Here is a 20,958-nt window from a genome sequence, read left to right as displayed (position 1 = left end):
AAATTAATCAAATATCAGACATGAGAAACTTGGGACAATGGAGGCATTTGATTTCTTCAATAGCATTTGAGCTCAACCTATTCTTATCAGAACATGTGCAGCTAAAAGCGACTTCTAAACTTTGTAGATCAAAGATTGCAACGGATTGCAAAAGTTGTGTTGTGAAGTTTTGTCAAGTCTTTGATATAGCATCCATGATTGCAAAAGTTGAAAGCACTTGGGTCAATCTCTGTAGAATAGATGAGTTTTAAAAGAATTGTTGGACTAAGGGATGAAAAGGAAATTTTAGGTTACATGGGTCAAAAAGGTAAAATATGAGTCTAATTTGATATTCTCTCCGTCCCAATTTATGTGATATTATTTGATTAGGTATAAATTTTAAGAAAAAAAAGATTTTTTTTTAAATTTGTGCTCCAAAACAAACTTTAGATATTTGTGTAGTTGTAGATCATCTCATAAAATTAAATTGTTTTTAAATATAAAAAAGATAATATTTTTTGGGACATACTATAAAGGAAAGTTGTTCCACGTCAAACGAGATAATTAGAGTAGCATTATTGCCCCAATTAACATATAGAGTACTCCTTTCATCACAACTTATGTGATAACTTTTTAATTTCCGAGAGTCAATTTGACTTTCAAACTCAAAATCTCAAATATAGCTCAAACTTAAAGATTCAGCTCTTCAATGAATTTTTTTTTTTAATTAATCAAATATCAGATATGAGAAACTTGGGACAATTAAGGCATTTGATTTCTTCAATAGCATTTGAGCTCAACCTATTCTTATAATAACATGTGCGGCTAAAAGCGAGTTTTAAATTTTGTAGATCAAAGATTGCGGCGGTTGAGATTCAGGAAAATTTTAAATGATTGGACAGTGGTGGCGACCGCAAAAAAGTGGCTACAGGGGGGAGAAGATGGCAGCAAATGAGATTTTGGAGTGAAGTGTTGTGAAGTTTTTGATAGCATCCCTGATTGCAAAAGTTGAAAGCACTTGTCAATATTTTAAGTTACATGGGTCAAAAGGTTAAAATATGAGTATAAGAGAAAAAGAAGATTTTTAAAATTGGTAATTATAAAAAGGTAACATTTTTTGGGACATACTATAAAGTTGTTCCACATCAAATGAGACAAACACAATAGTATTATTGCCCAATTAATATATAAGGTACTCCTTCCATCACAACTTATGTGATACTTTTTGGTTTTCGAGAGTTAATTTGGCTAAACTTTGAAATTAAATTGTATTAGATTAACTCAATATTTTAAGATCAAAATTTATATATTTGAAAGCTACTTGAAAAGTACTACTCCCACCGTCCAAATTTATATGAGGGTTGACCTATTTGGAGAGCCGAACAGTCCTTTCTTTGACTACTATTTTCTTCAACTCTGTTCATATATTGTGAATTATTAATTATGTAGACTTATAATATTTTTTATTTAGTTTTCAAATATGTAAATTTTATTATAAAATACTCGAACAATCTATGTTTAAAATTCTAATAAAAGAAAGAGTTGTTTGACTCCCTAAATAGGTCAACCCTTATATAAATTGAAACAAAGGGAGTATAAGTTGCAAATTTTCTCATATCAATTTGGTGAAAGAATACATCTTAAAATGTTGGTCAAAGTTCATACAGTCTGAATCTCGAGAAGATAAAAGTATCACATAAATTTGGACAGAAGGAGTAAATTTTTCGAGAAAAACTAAATACTCCCTCCATTTCACAATAAGTGATATTTTTAGCTGATGCACACCCCCTTAAAAAATTACTCACTCCTAGAAAATTAGTATTATTTTTATTAACCCACCTCTAATCAAATGCCTAGAAAAAAGAAAAATTACTTAATAACTCTTGATCAGGTAAATAAGGATAATTTAAAAAATTAAAATAAATTTATTTTGAGATTCCAAAGCACCACTTTTTCGAAACAAAATAAAAAGTTTAAAATACCATTTATTTAAAAACAAAGGAGTAAGAAACTCCCTCTATCCCAATTTATGTCGTTACAAGTTACTCTAAATTTCCTTGGGAAACTGAAAGGAAGGCCATTTGGCCATTATGCTTCAAAACAAACAAAACACAAGAGGACACGTCGTTTAAGAAGAACCGCCTCCTTCAACCTCAAGTCAAACGTGTCACCTCCCTCTTCAGGAATGTTCTTCTACGCGTCTGCCACAAAAATAAAAACATTAGTACTTTATTTTCATTTCTCTCTTAAAAAATTATTTTTCTCTGTGCTTTGCTTCTTTCTCATACAAGTATTTGTGAGTTGATATAAAAATTCATCTTTTTCTCTTGTTTTAGCTTATTGGATCACTCAAAATACAAGTTTCATTCAGTTTAAAATCACTTTGCTTTGTTCAAAGGAGATCATTGACTTGAGAGAATGGTTCAGATTAAAGAATTGTATCCTTTAGTGATGAGATTCTAGCATTTTTATTTTTATGGTTGCATGTTTTAAAATTATGTGTGCTTAGATGATATGCATATTGATATTAATTTACTGCTTTTTAGTTCTAATTTTTACATTTACATTTGTGAATTTCACTAGACAAAAAAGGTATAGTTGGTTCTTTACTTCTTTCTCATAGGTGAAGTTGTAGGTTGATATAAAAATCATCTTTTTCTCTTGTTTTGGCTTATTGGGTCACTTAATTTACATTTCATTTAGTTTCTTCGAGTTTCTTGAAGTTTAAGGAGATATCTTTTTTTTTTTTTTGTTCAATCATTGACTTGAGAGAATGGTTCAGATTAAGGAATTGTATCCTTTAGCTATAAAATTCTTGCATTTTTTTTTTATGGTTGCATGTTTAAAATTATGTGTGTCTAGATGATATGCATATTCATATTAATTTTTAATAATCTTTTTTCATATATGCAGCAAAAAACTTGGATTAGCTACGAATAGTCGGTAATCCTTTGCTCGTAGCTAACAGAATTTTATGATCATCCTTCACTAATCTATCGCTAAATAGGATTAGCGACGGATTTTGCAATTTAGCTGTCAAATTTGTCCATCACTTAATTTTATGTATACAAAATGCGCATTATATGTATCATTATGCTTATATTTACAAAACATATACATTTGCCGGCTATTCTTTCTTAGTGCGGTCCAAAAATGTATTTATCTTGAGATTTTCCATTTTGTTGGTGTTTCCTTGACCAGTGGATTCTCTGAAGTCGAATTGTGATGCCCTTGTCATTGGAAGAGGTAAGCTAAATTGAACAACGTTTAGAATAAACTGAATGCTTCTTTTAGTGTTTGATGGATAATTAATTTAGTATTTTGCATTGCAGTATCAGGTAGCTCAAATGTACATGGTCATGAAAATGCAACAGCAAAGTACTACAGGTGATGAAGGGGTGGAGGTTTTACAAAATAAACCATTTAGTGATGATGAATTTGGTGAGGGCCAATATACATCAAAAGTTTACCACTTGCAGAGGTAACTTTAGTTTAAAACTTATCTAATGAGTTCTGTTTGATATTTGCGATATTCTGTCTTGAGTTGATTGAGTGAGCAGTAATAGTACTAATCCTCAACAGTAGTTATCTGTGTTGGTATTTTCAATTACCCACAACCTTATTGGGTTTGTGATTGCTTATGGAGTTAAGGGATTTTTAATATAAGAATTTAAGTACCTTGGACAGCTACGGGTTCGGCTGAACCCACTAACCCAGTAGCTTTGGTTAAAACCATGTATTCGTCTTAAAACTTCATTGAATATGTACAAATTATTAATTTTAGAACCCATAAACTTCAAATCATGGCCCCGTATCTGTTGGCATCACTGTTGCTTGGACTCTTCAAAAATGTTGAAGGGGGCGTGTTGGATCCTCCAAAAGTCACATTTTGGGAGGATCCGACAAGGGCACGTCATCATTTTTGGAAGTTCCGAGCAACATAGGCTTGCATAAGAAACCAATTAACTGGTTATTGTCGGGGTGATAATCACAAAATTCAATTTTTTTGAGGTAATAAGTAGCTATAGAAGTTCTTATGGCACCATATATCTTCTATGGATTTATAACCTAGGCAAATGTGTTGTTTGTTTGAACTTAACTTACAAAGACTCAGAGAGAGCCTTTCGTCATGTTTTCTCTTGAGCCGAGGGTCTTTCGGAAACAGCCTCTCTATCTTCCGAGATGGGGGTAAGGTTTGCGTACACTTTACCCTCCCCAGACCCCATACTGTGGGAGTTCACTGGGTATGTTGTTGTTGTATAGTTTGAGACTCAGATTCGCCTCATCATTGCAGCAAAGCACCATCTTGGTTGAATACATTTGCACCAGCTGATGCCCTTGTGATGCAAGAGGAAGCCTGGAATGCATATCCTAAATGTAGATCAGGTTAAAGTTCTTACTTGCAATTAATGTTCTTTTCTGGGTTATCATCCAAGTCTTCCTTCTGCCTTTGTACTAACCTATTTACTGGTTTCTGTCGGACATGTATCACCATTCGATGCAGTTGTTAAGGTAATTACTTGTGACTCCCTATGCATTGTGGAAGTCTAACACAAATGTGCAGTATTAAAATCTTTGGTTGATTTCTTTTTGCAGTCCCCATATTTTTCGAAGTTCTTTATGAGCATTGATACCATCCACAAAGGTGACAATGGATGCTCTGAGAATGTAAGTTCAATATACATGATCGTTGAGTTACAACGAGGGTTCTAATAGCCTTAAAATAAGTTCACTACTTCCAATACCATCTTTCCCATGGTTATCTTGTTTTTTGACTTGAGGTTATAATGTATTAGGTGCATGGCCTGAGCGAGGACCAACTGGCAGTTAGGCAGGTGGAAGTTGTTGATATTGCTTCAGCTGCAACTGATTATTGGAGTTACATAGTGGGAAGAAACAATGTTGATTTATCTAATTTCCAATCAGCAAGAAGCGGCCGTGGACCACTCTTGGAAGGCTGGCAGGTTGGTTTTTTCTCCTTTTTTACAGCAGAAGTGCATAATAACCCCCTCCGCTCCTTCTAGAAGATTCTTTCGCTGACTTGGAAAACAGATTGGAGGCCTTGGAACTATGCTAACTCTTTTAACTTTGTTACTTTTGTTTATCTATTTACTATACTATTTAACCAAGTCAGATAGAGCATATATTTTTTAAGCTATGGAGTTCAAGACTACATAGTTCAGAAAATATGACTACCAGCTTAAAAAACATACTTGGTCCCATTTTAAAAAAAGTAGGTATAGTACTCTGCTTGTAGCCTTCACTTCTTTAATTGCTTTAGATTTGGTGTTTGCACAAAAAGAAAAGGAGAAGTGCTTTGCCCTCAGTTTCTTTGGAATTAAGGTTTTGTTTGATCCTCGTTAACTGAGGAAAAGTGTAATTGAATCAACTTGAATTCAGAATGGCTATTAGCTACTAAAACTCGTTACACATCCTGAATTAAATATAAATGCAGACCATTTAGTTTTGCTCTGTCGTAACTGAGAGAAAAACTTGATATATCTTATAATTAATGAACTAACAGTAGAAGACTCCCGCAAGACCTAAATAAAATTTTGATCGTGAAGCTATTCTCACTTTGGTCCTTGTAAAATAAGATGTCATTGTGGCGATCAAAGGTGTAGCCTAACTGTCAATGAAAGCTTGAATGTAGACCACAAGAAACTTGAGAGTTTAGATCCCAGCAGAGGCCAAAAGAAGGAGAAAAAAAAGAGAGGAGTAAGCTGGCCCGACGACCGCCTTTGTTTTTCAAAAAAAAAAAAAAAAAAAAAAGAGGAGCAAGGGTTGTGTGGGACAATTGGAGTTCAATCAAGGAAATGTGAGGAAATGATAGAAGGAATGATTACTATAAGCTCTACAAAATCTGATTGCAGAAGTTGTATATGAACTTAGACGAGCATCTTTCTCTCGGTATCTCAAGCGTCGTTTAGTTTGTAAGTGGCATCACAATGTGTTTTACAGTTGAGGGGATTGAGGATGAGGTTAAGTAAGTTGCTTCTTGTGTTTCCTTTGTTGGATTAAGGGGGGATTGAATTTTGGGATGAAGGTTTGTTCATAAAATGGAAAAGGCTTGTATCAAATACTCAAAATTTATAACTACAATAACTTGACAATCCAATAAGATCTTATGACCTAATGGCTGGGCTGAACAGGGTATGGGGGGTTGCTTTGGGGTGTTTAGCTGGAGGAACCAAAAGCCGACAACCGGTAGAATTGCTTTCCCTTGTTTCCACAAACTAATTGATTGCTAAAGGTACGTAGAATTACATAGATCAGCAATGCCCACAAGCATAACTGAGACTGACAAAAAATAAATAAAGAAATTAAAGAAATAGCAATAACTGGAGTCTAACACCTTCAACTATTATTTTTGGGGTTAAAAGTATGGATTTGCTTCATTTCGGTTCTTCTCGATTTTATTATTTGGATTGAAATTTGGTGATATAGAGCTAATAAACTTTTTATGCCTTTCGTATGTTCTCTTGGATTAACGTGGACCGACTTTTGCTTCAGTTGCAAAAGAAACAATCACCACAGTGAAATATTATTTCCACTCTTTGAGGTGTCCGTTTAACTCTAGTGTTTCTTGATATTGGCAGGACCATTGTAGTCCCGTTATGACAGCATATAAACTGGTCACTATAGATGCTCCATACTGGGGCTTTGGGAGCAAAGTGGAACAGGCTTTGATGGCGGTATGTTGAGGATTTGTAACTTTATATTGTCTGCTTGAAATGAATCCAGAGCATAATACTTTTTTAGGAACTTTAACACTAAAATATTCATAATTTTTGGGACACATTCCACCAATATTAGTTGATCTAATGAGTTGGTGATGCGTAAAGGTTGTTTCATGGAATATTAAATAATTTGCTACATTGTCAAAAGGAGGATTCTTATGAAGATGTTAAAGCTCCATTTTTTATGACCCCTATAGCTGTGAACCAACTGCGAATTAAATATGACTTTGCTCTTTTTTTTTCTCCTCTTGTATCTTTGTTCTTAGGGGGAAAGGTCACTTTTCCTGGAAAGTCATCGTAATTGCTTTGCCTGGATTGACGAATGGTTTGGGTTGACAGTGGATGTGTTGCGTGAGTTGGAGCAACAAAGTGATTATTCATTGAATATGGTAAAGCACATCGATACATATATGTTCTGTTTTTTGGAATTATATGATGACCTTACTGCCGAACTTTTGTTTGTGACTTGATAAATAAGTTTGATCTTTGAATTGCTCAAGTTTGTTGACTTCTTTATAACTTGGTTTTATGCTTTCTGTGGTTGCTGCAGGATCATTATTTCTTTGTTTATTACTCTTCACTGTTTTCAAATGTTTTAATATCCCTTCTCCCTTTAGTTTATGGCCATGACGTTGATAAATCGCTCAACAGCCTCCTTTTGGTTAGAATAAGTGAATAACTATGTTTCTTCTATATTTTATCCCTAGTTTTTGTTCTGTCCATGCTTTCAGAGATGACGAAACGAACTAAGTGAGGGATTATAGTTCCCCCTTGAAGATTTATATAGCGTTATCACACCTGTTTCCAGAATAAACAATCATTAATACTTCAACCCCCACCGTTAAGAAATTAACTTGCACAATTAAGATCCATATGAAATTGTCGGTCCACTCCTACATCCTACTGAACCTTTTCCTTAAAAACAAAGCCAAAAAAATAATTAAATCCACGTGTAATCCTTAGAAATTGGGTTACACTGTGAGTTGGTGTTAGAGGATACACGTATCTTTCCAATTCCCTATCACTCCATCCGTTTAGTAGCAAACATTTGGTTATCTACAAGCAGGTTCAGCCAATAAAATCATAAGGGGGTCTATAGTAAAGGGTCATCTTTTGGCTCTTGCAATTTTTCCCTGTTGGTCATTGGTTTTCCCCCTCTTATTTACGCTTTATGTAGTAGCAGAAAAATCTAGTTTTGAAGTCTAGACGACAAGCATTTTAGAGTTGCATTCTAATTTTTTGACAAAGCAATTGTAGATTAAAATTTTTAACTTCTCAATTGAGTTTTATATTCGTGCTGCAAATTAAAATTATAGCAATTAGTTGAATATGTGCTTACTTTAATGCATAAATAATTTAACATAAATCTATTTAATTTTTTAAAGAGATTTATTATAGCTAGAAAATTATTCTTTCATTAATTTGAATTTTAAGCATTTTCAATTCCCCATATTTTCTTTTGATGACTTGGTCGTGTGGTGATAGAAATGTTATGACTTGTTTAAGACCGCAAATCCTATGTGTACTCTTGGTATGTTCCAACTTTCTTAAACCCGTGCCAATCTAACAGTCATATAAAATGAAATTAGCTGAAGCATCAAGGATGTGCAGTGTCATAAATGCCATGCTCGAATAGTCTAAACGCTTTCTTGACTGGCAGTTTGAGAGCTGGAATTTTTATGACGTTTTTTTTTTTAATTTTAATTTTTTAGACATATGACATAGCACATGTGCATTTACTTACTACATGATTTGACCAAAGAAACAAAAGTTATAGAAAGAATTTTTGTTCCGAAGGTTTCCTTCAAAACAGTTTGCTAGAACAGTGTTTATTATATAAAGTTCAACTTAAACCTCAATAGTATAGCAAAATGTAGCCGAAGTTAACAAATTCATACGAACTATTGTATGTACTTTACTAGGATTTTTCTGTTTACAACATTTGAGTATGACCTTGTAGGCAGTTGAGAGTTTTGTCATATTGATTAGAAAAGTTGCGCTTAAGTTAAACATCAACATTAGAGTTGCAATCGGGTTTTTTTTTTTTGGTTGACTGATAACAATTTATTGACAGAAACTTGGCCGGCCTTTTTTTGTTCTGAACGTTTCCTTCAAAACAGTTTGGTAGAACAGTGTTTTAGTATATAAAGTTTAACTTAAACCCCAATAGTATAGCAAAAAGTAGCCCCCAAGTTAACAAATCCATACGAACTATTGTATGTACATTACTAGGAATTTTCTGTTTACAACATTTGAGTATGACCTTGTAGCCAGTTGAGAGTTTTGTCATATTGATTAGAAAAGTTGCACTTTAAGTTAAACATTAACATTAGTGTTGCAATCAGGTTTGTTTTTTTTGTGACTGATAACATTTTATTGACAGAAACTTGGCCGGCCTTGTTCGACCGAGAGTTGGATGACACAAGAGGAATCTCCACTTGAAGGCGAAAAGTCTGTTGCATGAATGTGCTGTTCGTATCTACATTTAGCAGCAGTTGTGGGTATATATAGTTTTCAGATGTGCATACATAGAACCGGTCGTGATAGAAGATTATTGGCGTACTTGAGGCTTTACAGTGTTAGTTTGCGGCGACCGATACAAATGCTGTCAGTTTGTACTTGAGAAGGCAGGGACAGATGCTAATATTATTCACAAGCAGCAAGGTTTTGTTCCTTTTCTGATGCTTTCATTATTTAGGGGGAAGATTAGGTAATAATGAAGTTGTGTAGAACTGGAGACATTTTAGTGAATGCAGTTTAACTTATCCATCTATGTGCAAAGTGTATATATGATAGTTAGTTCAAATGAACTAATTGAATTCTCTTCCATTTCTTTGGAGTCATTTACAAAGAGGTGCTTCATTTTTAGTTCTGGTATCTATAGGAAGTGGATGCAGAATTTTGAAAATAAAATATAAAGTGACCTTATGTGGTTCTTTTGGTGCTTTGCACATCTAGAAACTCATTTTAGGACTAATGCAAAATTCTGCATTTCTATCATTTCTTTGAATTTGGTTTTTCCTTTCGACACTTGCAAGTTCTAACCATACATCGAGCTTACATCTCTTCGTTTTTTTATGCAATTTTATCCGGTTGATGACTACACTTCCTACTCCACTCGTCTTTCTGGGCTCAGTGAGTTTCATTTAAACGCCCTATCTATGGTTCCGCGTCAATTGGTTTCGCGTTAGTTGAGCACTTGAACACGTGATAAAGTATTTTTACTAGATACTTTGGGTTTGAATTTTAGAAAAGCTTTTGCGCATGTTCTCAAGTCCACATTAGGTTGATAAGTTAACCATTTAATATGTGTTCTTTAATTATACATCAATTTTAATAAGCCGGGAAACTTTACGGCCACTTGAGAACACGTGTAAAAGCTTCTCTTAAATTTGAGTATATAGGAACACTTCATCATGTGTTTCGGCTTGTAATAGGAACATATTATAATTTGAGTGTTTAAATGAAATTTATTGACAAGTTGATGGGCTTGTTGATATCTACCTTCTTTTGCGAATTGCCCTTCTTTTGGGGTGGTCTTTAAATTTTGCCCCTCATATTTGAAATCTTTAAATTTTGCCCTTCGACTAAAACCCATGGGTTCCAGGTTCGAACCCCCATTCAGTCAAAATTTTTTAAAAAAAATTCGCAAGGCAAAGTTTAAATTTCGCTATGCCCCCACAGGCATACACTTGTTAAGGGGTATAAGTATGTCGGGTCCGGCATAACTTTGGTAATTCCTTCACAAGTTTATGCCGAGTCCGGCATACTTATGGGCAAACTTTTAGTTAAGCCTTAACTAAAAGTCTTTTCCTAGTTATGCCTTATGGGGCAGACTTTTAGTTAAGGCACAACTAAAAGTATGCCCCATAAGGCATAACTTTTCCTTAAGACATAGACTTTGTCTTATAAGGCAAATTTTTCCCCATAAGGCAAAGTATGCCCCTATAAGGCGGAACTTTTCCTTAAGGCATAACTAAATAGGGGCATACTTTGCCTTATGGGGAAAAATTTGCCTTATAAGACAAAGTCTATGTCTTAAGGAAAAGTTATGCCTTATGGGGCATACTTTTAGTTGTGTTATGCCTTATGGGGCATACTTTTAGTTGTGCCTTAACTAAAAGTCTGCCCCATAAGGCATAACTAGGAAAAAAGTTTTAGTTAAGGCTTAACTAAAAGTTTGCCCATAAGTATGCCCCCACCGGCATAAACTTGTTAAGGAATTATCAAAGTTATGCCGGACCCGACATACTTATGCCAAGTCTGCCCATAAGGCATGAGTATGCCGGGTCTGGCATAACTTTGGTAATTCCTTAACAAGTGTATGCCGGGTCCGGCATACACGCGACCCAAACCTTGTCTTACAATTTTTTTTTTTTAATTTATGCTTGAGTGGGGGTTCGAACCCAGAACCTCATGATTTCTGCGTGAACGCTCAGGGTTGCAATGCGAAGGACAAAAATTAAAGACCAGCAATATGAGAGGCATAATTTAAAGACCACAAATATGAGGGGCAAAATTTAAAGACCACCCCAAAAGAAGGGCAATCCGCGCAAAAAAATGCCTTCTTTTTACTGTTCGCCTTGACGCCTTTGTCTTTCTAAATCCCTTGTCTTTTAACTATAATTTTTTTATTTTATTCCTGATAATATTAACTCGTAATAATTTTGCCAAAAAAATCAAATATGATAAATAGTTAAATTGTATATAATAAGATAAATCTACAAAAGTGATGCCTGACTTATATATGGGTGTAAAACGTAAAGAATTACAATCAATTTGTTTCTGCAAAATAGAGCCAAAAAGGGTGAAGACAGAATATATTTGATTAAAATCTGGAGAAAAAAAAAGGATCAGGATTCGTCTTTTGCAACTCATTTCTTGGTGAACATAATCTGTCGTATTCATTTGATCCCCTTTTTTTCAAGTTCACAGTAAGGAGAATGAGCCCTTAGCCAAATTCACATCATTCTGTTGGGAAGTTATTGACAACTAACATAGGTTGGACTTCTCTTGGCTTTCATACAGCACAAAGGAGTATTGGCAGATATAGAATGTAAATTTTGTGAGTACAATTTTTAAGGTTTCTAATTTTATTTATTGTATTTTTAAAAGTATGAGTTTATATATACTATTTCTTATCGTTTCAATATTTTTATACACATAAATTTATACTCTATGATAAAAGTATTGAGTTTAGATGAAGCCGTTATTTCAATGGTAGATCCGCCTCAGCAAGGAGGGGAATGAAATAACTAGAAATATGGAAATACCTTCCTTTTAAACTGTTAACTTCGAAATATGAAAATACTATATATGATTTATTACTGACTAGGTAGAAGAAATAAATGACAGAATGAAAAGTAATATTTATGCTTTGGTCTCAAATAAATTGGGATCGGCTATGCAAATCTTTATAATTATGTTTCTTCATTTAAACTCATCTAAATAAATGAAAGGAAGTAGCTCACATGAAACAACATGGATCATATGAATAGACATGGGCCGCACGTGCATCTCGTGTGCTAGACTTCATCTCGTGTATCACATGTGCATCTTGTCAATTAGTTAAAAAGAAATACATATATATATATAGCATGTATTAGGTATAAAACAAAATTAAAATAAAATGAGTGCAAGCTCAAATTGATAAAGGATGATCCTATTTTAACAACTTGATATATAGTTAAACTTATGAAGATAGTATAGTTATAAATAAAAGTAGATTGACTTATTTATTAGATAGCCTTAAATGTTTAAATGAATAGAAAAAAATGATTAGATGTGTGGGGTAAATTACCTCTGTAGAGAAAAACTATAAGATTGATAAAATAAGTAGGCCATATACTAATGGATAAGAGAAAGAAATTTATCAGCTACTAATATATAAATAGAAGACTAAAAATTATATATTTAATAATAATAACTTCTGAGACATAAATTTTGCTACGGTCCAGTCTATAAATTCAAACCATCCTTTTGGATTTATGAAATGGTCAATGTAACTTTGCATGACCACTGTTCTAGAGAAATCATCCCATGGCCGACCTAAATATGTAGTAACGTTACTCATTTTTATCAATTCTCTAGCTGCTTTTAGCGTGCAGTTTTGCAACACTATTCCAATTTTTATGTCATCGAATTTTCTTTGCTGTGTTGTAAATGTATAATATCACTTTGATAATGGTAGGCGTGCTTCAATTAAACAGTTATGGAATACGGTTGTTACTTTACTACAGATGAAGTTGATGGTGCCAAATATTTCACAATCCCTGTAGAATTATCAGGCTTTTTTTTGTGTATAAGATGTCTTGAAAGCCATCGAATCGATACCTATAAAAAGTAAGTGAATCCTCTTCTGCTCTTAATGCTATTGCCTGATGCTTCTTCAATCCAGCATTGTTCATAAATGTGATGTCTTAGGCTTTGAAGTCGGCTTCATTGACACCTTAAAAATGAAATAAAAGAAAATTCAAATTGGTGAAATCGAGATAAAAATATATATACTATAATTGGAGTAAAGAATAATTGACTTACCCACTGTAGCAGTTAGACTTGTCAATTGGATGTCACCACCATAGCTCCTATTCCCCGTATTTGGTATTGTCTATCTCTTTTTCAATTAGACGTTTATCGACTGGAACTTCTTCATCATAAATCCCTTATTTAATTTTGATGTAGTACTTTCTGCGTTCTGATTTGGTGCAGAAAAGATGACATTCATTATTGTGGTGTAGTTCCCGATACCATCTTTTGAAACAACTGCGTGAGGTGTTCCGTTGGCGTTGGCCTTTACTGCATAAAAAGTTTGATAAAATGACTATGGTTGCAGCAAACCACATAAGCGACAATCTTTGCACCAAATACATCATAGGGCAATACTTGGATATGCTCTCAACGAGACTTTTAGCTAGTTTGACCAAACTTTCAAAATCTGTTATTTTGAGAAGTATTTTTCAAAAAAATTACCCTTGAAAAGTAACATTTTGTGTTTAACGAAGCCAACTGAAAAATAAATGTGTCAATATGAAAGCAACAATTTGTGTTTGGCTAAACTTTTAAAAAGTGCTGGGAGAAGCTACTTTCTTCAGTTCTGCTACTACTAAAAAACACTTATTTTTCCCCTGAAAATTTGATCAAGTACCCCAATTCTCTAAAATAAGCATTTTTTTTTTTAAATGAAAGCAAATACTTTTGGCTTTTAAGAGCTTGACCAAGGGGCAAATGCACAAATAGCCGGTTGTAGGGCCCATTTATGGTGCAGCGACATTGTTTTTTTCTCTTATAGTTTAGCCACTTCAGAATTAACTTTCGGCATATGTGATCGAAATTGTAAAAATTCACATCAGATGTTATAAATTTTGCCTGAAGTTTGACATATTTGTGCAAGAAAATATCAACCATTTTTATTTGAATTTCAGACATACCACAAGTTTGACTTGACAATTTCAAACTTTAGATATTTTTTATATGAAATTTCACTTTTTATTTGAAGTTTTTTCGGAGCTGTTACAAAAAAGGAGAAACATAAACAAAATAAAAAAACAAAGGGGTGAAGATAGAGCTCAGCCTTGACAATCTTAAGGCAACTAAAGAATTGAAATTAAGCAGCAATTGTTATGAAAGTGAATTTGTATTAAGAAGTGTTATTGGTAACCAGAGTTGTGGGCTGAGTGGTACAAAGCTGCAAGACAATTACAATGCCCTCACACTAATAGAGGAGAAAATACCACAAAATTTAAACGAAAAAACTAAGTAGTTGCCATTATTATCATCCTCACCATAGATGTCCTCTGCCACCAACCGAATTGGATAAAATTATTTTCTGCCACATTTGAAATGACTCACTCATTTTTGTTCAATAAAAGCAAATATCGTTGCTTTGTGACCACCATATTGCAAATTCTGCAAGGCATGCAAGGAAGTAAAGGAGGAGGGTTTTATCTAAAATGTATCAATATTAGTTATCAGTTAAATAATTTGAATTTTGTTTAGAATATAACTAAAATGACAAAATAGAAAGTGATTACAATGTGCAATTAACAGGCAATTAAAAAGGCCTTTTTTTCTAATACATAAGTGCATTACCACAGTAAAATAGTAATTCATGTCCAAAGTTCAAAATTATGTGGGACATCCTTAATTGACGACTTTGGCCAGTAAATATTAAATTTTATATAAATATAATGCACATTTATTTCAAGTGTAGTACAATAGACAATTTTGTATATTGACCACAAAACTTATAATTTAGTAATAACAATAGATCATTTTCATACGATATGTATTTTTTTTTCCCCCACAAATACGATATGTATTGGTTCAATTCTCACTATTCTTATTCCCGGACCCCTTCTCCTCTCTTCTGGGCAATAGGAAAAAGAAGAAGAAGAAGACATTTTTACAGTCCAATGGACAGAATGTGTTTGGGCTTAACAGAGGAAGAAGAAGAATAAACATAAGAAATTGCACGGTTTAGCAAACGTTAACTTTTGCTTTTTAAAATTGAACTTATGCGCGGGAAATAAGTTTTTTAAGCACGCGGGGCATAGTTAATGAAATGTTATGATGCGAAATATAAATTTATGTCCGGCGAAAAAAATTATTTGCCTTGAGGGACAAAAAATTAAAGACCAGCTAAAAAATAGGGACAAAAGTGCAAATGACCCTGCTTATTCACGTAATCTTCTCAATAATAAGAGGGCAATTCGCACGAATACCCCTATCTTAGGGGTGGTCTTTAATTTTTTCTTCTCAAATTGCTGGTCTTTAATTTTTTTCCTTCCGCACTTTAAGTAATAAAAAGTGATCGAAAATATCCCGAAGAAAATTCTATATAACCTAATTTCGCAAGTAAAAGCTTTATAGAAACTATGTCTATTCGGGCAAAATTACATAAAAAAAACTATGTCTATTCGGGCAAAATTACATAAAAACTATGTCTTGTCAGACATAGTTCTGCAGGATAACTTCATTTTAGCAGAACTATTCCTAACAAAATATAATTTATGTAACTTTGCTCGAATAAGCATAGTTTCTATCCCAACTTATGCCGAGCGAATTGGTTACTATACATTTAACAGCATCCAGCCCAGCCCATCAACAAAGAAAGGCCCAAGAAACATAACCCGAGATCCGCCTTTAAAGGTCGTAACAAGATTTAGGATTTCTCTTCACTTGCAGTTATTCTAGGCTTCGCCGCAGCCCTCAAAATCCTCCAGTTGCAGCAGCACCAAGGCAACTTCCTTTTATCACCATGGGGTAATCCTCGCTTTCAACTTCCCTTTCTTCTCTACATTATTTGTTTCCTTAGATGAACGACACGTGTAACATATATATCTATGTGTATAGTTATTTCATGCTCCTTTGTGTTGTATAAAAGAAGTTACAATAAAGCGTAATGTACCGATTGATATATGAGTTTTTGGCTATATCGATTGTTTAGTGAGCTATATTTGTAATTTTAGCTGGTTCTGCCTTGTTGAGAAAGTTAGATAAATATGTTATTTCTCTACATTATTTGTTTCGTTAGAAGAGCAACTCTTGTAGCATGTATATAGTTTTGTAATGCTTATTTGTGATGAGAAGGCATTTAGTATAAGGAAATGTATAACACTAGTTATATGTATTGCAACAAAGCATAATCTACTGATTAAGTTTGGTGATTGGCCATATTAAGTGATTTTTTTTGTTGTTTAGTGAGCTATATTTGTTATTTTAACTTTTTTTTTCTGTACATTATTTGTTTCGTTAGGAGAACGACTCTTGTAACAGATATATAGTAATTTCATGCTTCACCGTGTTGAAGATGATATAAGAAGGCACTCAGTACAAAAAGAATGTATAAAACAAGTTATCACTGTCGCAACAAAGCTTAATGTCCTGATTGTTATATAAGTTTTGGCAATACTGGTACTTGGAAACTTCACTTATGAAAAATGACTAGTTTGGTGATTGGCCATATTAAGCGATTTTGCTGTAATAAACTAAGATTCTAGTGTTTGCTGAGTTAAATACGTTATTTTAGCTGGTTCTGCTTTGTTGAAGATGCTGTGATAAACTAAGATTATAGTGTTTTCTGAGTTAAATGCGTTATTTTAGCTGGTTCTGCTTTGTTGAAGATGCTAATAAGAAGGCATTCAGTATAAATAAATGTATAAAAGAAGTTATAGGTGTTGGAACAATGCATAATATACCGATTGATATGTGAGTTTTGGCTATAGTAGTACTAAAAAGTTCGCTTAGATAACAGAAACAAGCATGTGGAAAAATAACTAGTTTGGTAATTGGCCATATGAAATGATTTTGTTGTAATAAACTGAGAATGGACTGTTTAGTGAGCTAAATTTGTAATTTTGGCTGGTTCTGCTTTGTTGAGAAAAGTTAGATATATGTTTATAGATTATAAATTTGTTACTTGTCGGTTCTGTGTGGATCTGTAATTCCTCAGTCCATAATGAGCTCAGTTTTGGCTATAATGGTACTGAAAAAGTGTAGTTACCCAGTGGTTCTGTGTGGCTGCATAAATTCTCCAGTCCATCTTGGCAAAGCAGTTGAGCCCTCGCGAAGGCAATGAATTGTTTTGAATGCTAATGGACTTAGATCAAATGTCTCTCTAAACTGTTCTGGGCTCCTCAAGCTCCGTGGGGTTACAGATCAGTAGAGAAGAAACATCTAGTTATAGCTATGACAGTGCATTTAACATGCCATTAGAAGACATTCAGTGAGCATAAAAGTTATATGAGTAATTGGCTCTGTTGTTACATTTTCTTGAGGTTGTATTGAAATATAAGGTCAAGACACACTTAACAGTTTGGGGAAACTAATTAAATTTGACATCAAAAGAGCTTAGTTAATAACAAGATCAACTTTTGAACTTAACTGAATAAGCATTCCAGTAGAAACAAGCACTTGGGAACATTATTGTGTTGGTATTTGGTCATATTAAATAGTTTATATTATTAAGCTGGGAATGCAATGTGTAAAAAAGAATTTGTAATACTAGCTAGTTTTGCATTAACGGGAAAAGTTAAAGCTATGGGGGAAAAGTTTGAAACAGGTTACCTGGCGGTTCTGTGTGGATGCGTAATTCCTCAGTCCATCTTGGCAAAGCAGTTGAGTCCTCTCGAGGACAATGAATTGTTTTGAATGCTAATGGACTTAGATCAAATGTCTCTCTAAACTGTTCTGGGCTCCTCAAGCTCCGTAGGGTTACGGATCAGTAGAGAAGAAACAGCTAGCTAACCAAACCCCCTCCTCCAAACAAAAAAGCTCTATCTCTTATAATTATGACAGTGTTTAACATGAGTAGGCATTCAGTGAGTATAAATGTTATGAGTAATCAGCTTTGTTCTTATGTTTTCTTGTGGTTGTGTCGAAATATAAGGCCTGACATACTTAACTGTTTGGGGAAACTAATTACATTTGACATCAAAAGGGCTTAGTTCATAACGAGATTAACTTTTGAACTTGATTGAATAAGCACCAATAGCAACAAGCATCTGGGAAATGATTGATTTGGTGTTTGGTCATATTTAATTATTTTGTTGTAATAAACTGAGAAGTAATTGTCTAGAGATGTAAATTTGTAATTTTAGCTGGTTCTGCTTTGTTGAGAAAGAAAGATGTGTGGGAATAACTTATAAACTTGTTACATTGGCGGTTTTGTATGGATGTGTAATTACCCAGTCCATCTTGGCAAAGCTGTTGAGCTCTCTCGAGGGCAATCAACTGTTTTGAATGCTAATGGACTTATATCAAATGTCTCTCTAAACTGTTCTGGGCTCCTCAATCCGTGGGGTTACAGATCAGTAGAGAAGAAACATCTAGCTAATGACCCCCACCCACCAAACAAAAAAAAAGAGTTTTTTTTGGTTCTTATGCTTGATCTTGACATGCGTAGCACTTTAGATCAACTTTTGAACTTAATTGAATAAGCATTCCAGTAGAACAAGCAAGTGAAAATGATTTTTTGGTATTTTGGCCATATTAAGTAGTTTGTACTATTATTAAACTGGAAATGAATGTGTAAAAGTAAAACTTTGTAATTCTAACCAGTTCGAAAAATGTTAAAGCTATGGGGTATACATTTAAAACTTATTATCTGGCTGTTCTGTGTGGATTCGTAATTCCTCAGTCCATCTTGGCAAAGCAGTTGAGCTCTCGAGGGCAATGAATTGTTTTGAATGCTAATGGACTTAGATCAAATGTCACTCTAAAACTGTTCTGGGCTCCTCAAGTTCCGTGGGGTTACAGATCAGTAGAGATGAAACATCTTGCTAATGACCCCCTACCTCCAAGAGAAGAGAATAAAATGTATATATGGGTTTCAGGTAGTGTTTGGATAATTATTAGTTCAGATCAGATTGAGCAAATTTCTGATTTTATTGTATATTGATTCATACAGTGTTACTTTCACAAGCCTCAATTAAGATAGTTCCCTTTTGCTTCGGATGAACTTGACTATTGGATTAAAGAGGACCACTATTTAGCTTTAGTGTGTGCCTACTGGTTTCATGCTTTGTCAAGTTGCAAGTAGATTTGTCTTTCAAGTGAAGCCTTTATATCTTATGGAAATATGAGGAGTGATTTCCTAGTCTATCTTGGTGAAGCAGATAAGCCCTTTATGTTTTTATCTGCTGTTGATTTTTGTGTAGCTATCAAGTGCAGTCTCCCTCCATTGGTTGGCCAAATGTTAAAGTTTCTCCTGTTTGCAACTTCAAAACTTAAATTTACCAACTTTAATGCAGGAAGACACGTGGAATGGGAGCTGGTCGTAAACTGAAGTCCCACCGTAGGAGGCAGCGGTGGGCTGATAAGTCTTACAAGAAATCTCATCTTGGTAATGAATGGAAAAAGCCATTTGCAGGATCATCTCATGCCAAGGGGATTGTTCTTGAGAAAATGTATGGCAGATTTTGCTTTCCATTTATTATCCATTTATTTGGCTGCTTGCTTTAACAGGCCCAATTTTAACTGATTAATGAACTGCAGCGGTATTGAAGCTAAGCAGCCTAACTCTGCCATTAGAAAGTGTGCTCGAGTTCAGTTGATAAAGAATGGGAAGAAGATTGCAGCTTTTGTACCCAATGATGGTTGTTTGAACTACATTGAAGAGAATGTAAGTGCTTCTGTCATCATATCATATGTGGCCATCGTTTCAAATTTGTCTTTTTTTCTTTTAATTTCTTTAATTGTATTCTTTAAGGGTTTTTTCCATTTTTAACCCATGGGCCAAGATTAATCATGGGTGCTTAGCCGAAATATACAAAGCCAAAACTGATTATGTATATTATTTGCATATTTATGTTTACTGTATGTATATTTATACTAGTTTACTGTATGTATATTTATACTTATAGCATAGAACCTATACATTTGTTAGCTATTTGTAAATTAAATTACCGAAAGACATTGGACTGTAATAATCTCATTCTTTAATGTTGAATAAGTCTCTTCTGATTGTTTGTAGGACGAGGTGCTAATCGCTGGATTTGGTCGTAAAGGACATGCTGTGGGAGATATTCCTGGTGTTAGGTTTAAGGTCGTGAAGGTGTCTGGTGTGTCACTTTTGGCTCTCTTCAAAGAGAAGAAGGAGAAGCCCAGATCTTAAGTACTTCCAGGTCATATGCAAGTGTCTTCTGGATGAATTTTTGTTAGAATCAATATGTTTGTTTCTTTTTCTTTTACTCTTCCTTAATCTTCTACTAGTATAGTTTGTCATGTTGTTCCATGAAAATACCAGGTCATTTGTTTCACCCTTTGACAATGAATGATATTGCGATGGAAGTTCAAGGGCGCAATTGGTTTTTCTTCTCTTTTGAAAATTTGTGTAATTGCAACATAAAATGCTCCCCTTGCTTGTTGATTCAGAGCGGACACAGCTAGGTATTTTACTTCTTATATTATGCAGACCCAAGATTAACCCCTGAACTTTGAAATAAGTTATTGTAAATGTGCAGTTGGATCTGATAAAAAATACAGCAAATATGTAGGTTCTTTTTGGTTTGTGGAGTTTCCTAACTAAATAACCGGCTATCACTAGTTTAGAAACTTGTTTGATAGTGTGGTTATTCTTTAGATTTGTCTAAAAGGGATTCGAGTAGGCATAGAATATCAGTATGGTTAATTTTAGTTGGAATACCAATGTTTCTTCTAGGGTAAGTTGAGATCAACGTTTAGTAAATAACAATATTATTTAATTTTCTTGTTGTGGAACATTAGTTCTGTATAAGAAATA

General features: G+C 33.9%; 2 protein-coding genes across 2 annotated transcripts; both read left to right on the top strand.

Moving 5' to 3' along the window:
• The first annotated feature begins 2,217 nt into the window (after positions 1 to 2,217).
• On the top strand, positions 2,218 to 9,587 carry LOC132605931 (uncharacterized). The gene is made up of 10 exons (XM_060319211.1): positions 2,218 to 2,417; positions 3,195 to 3,225; positions 3,312 to 3,460; positions 4,274 to 4,365; positions 4,484 to 4,491; positions 4,576 to 4,647; positions 4,776 to 4,943; positions 6,579 to 6,674; positions 6,986 to 7,108; positions 9,103 to 9,587. Exons 1-10 carry the CDS (start codon positions 2,398 to 2,400, stop codon positions 9,181 to 9,183), a joined length of 840 nt encoding a protein of 279 aa, XP_060175194.1. The 5' UTR covers positions 2,218 to 2,397; the 3' UTR covers positions 9,184 to 9,587.
• Positions 9,588 to 15,823: 6,236 nt separating this feature from the next.
• Positions 15,824 to 20,521, top strand: LOC132605930 (small ribosomal subunit protein uS12). The gene is made up of 4 exons (XM_060319210.1): positions 15,824 to 15,980; positions 19,469 to 19,624; positions 19,713 to 19,839; positions 20,191 to 20,521. The coding sequence occupies exons 1-4, from the start codon at positions 15,976 to 15,978 to the stop codon at positions 20,329 to 20,331; spliced, it is 429 nt and encodes a 142-aa protein (XP_060175193.1). The 5' UTR covers positions 15,824 to 15,975; the 3' UTR covers positions 20,332 to 20,521.
• Positions 20,522 to 20,958: the final 437 nt, after the last annotated feature.

The sequence above is a fragment of the Lycium barbarum genome, chromosome 8, assembly GCF_019175385.1.
Source record: "Lycium barbarum isolate Lr01 chromosome 8, ASM1917538v2, whole genome shotgun sequence".
NCBI lineage: Eukaryota > Viridiplantae > Streptophyta > Magnoliopsida > Solanales > Solanaceae > Lycium > Lycium barbarum.
Note: the sequence above shows the minus strand (reverse complement) of the source record. Positions and strands in the feature narration are given on the sequence as shown.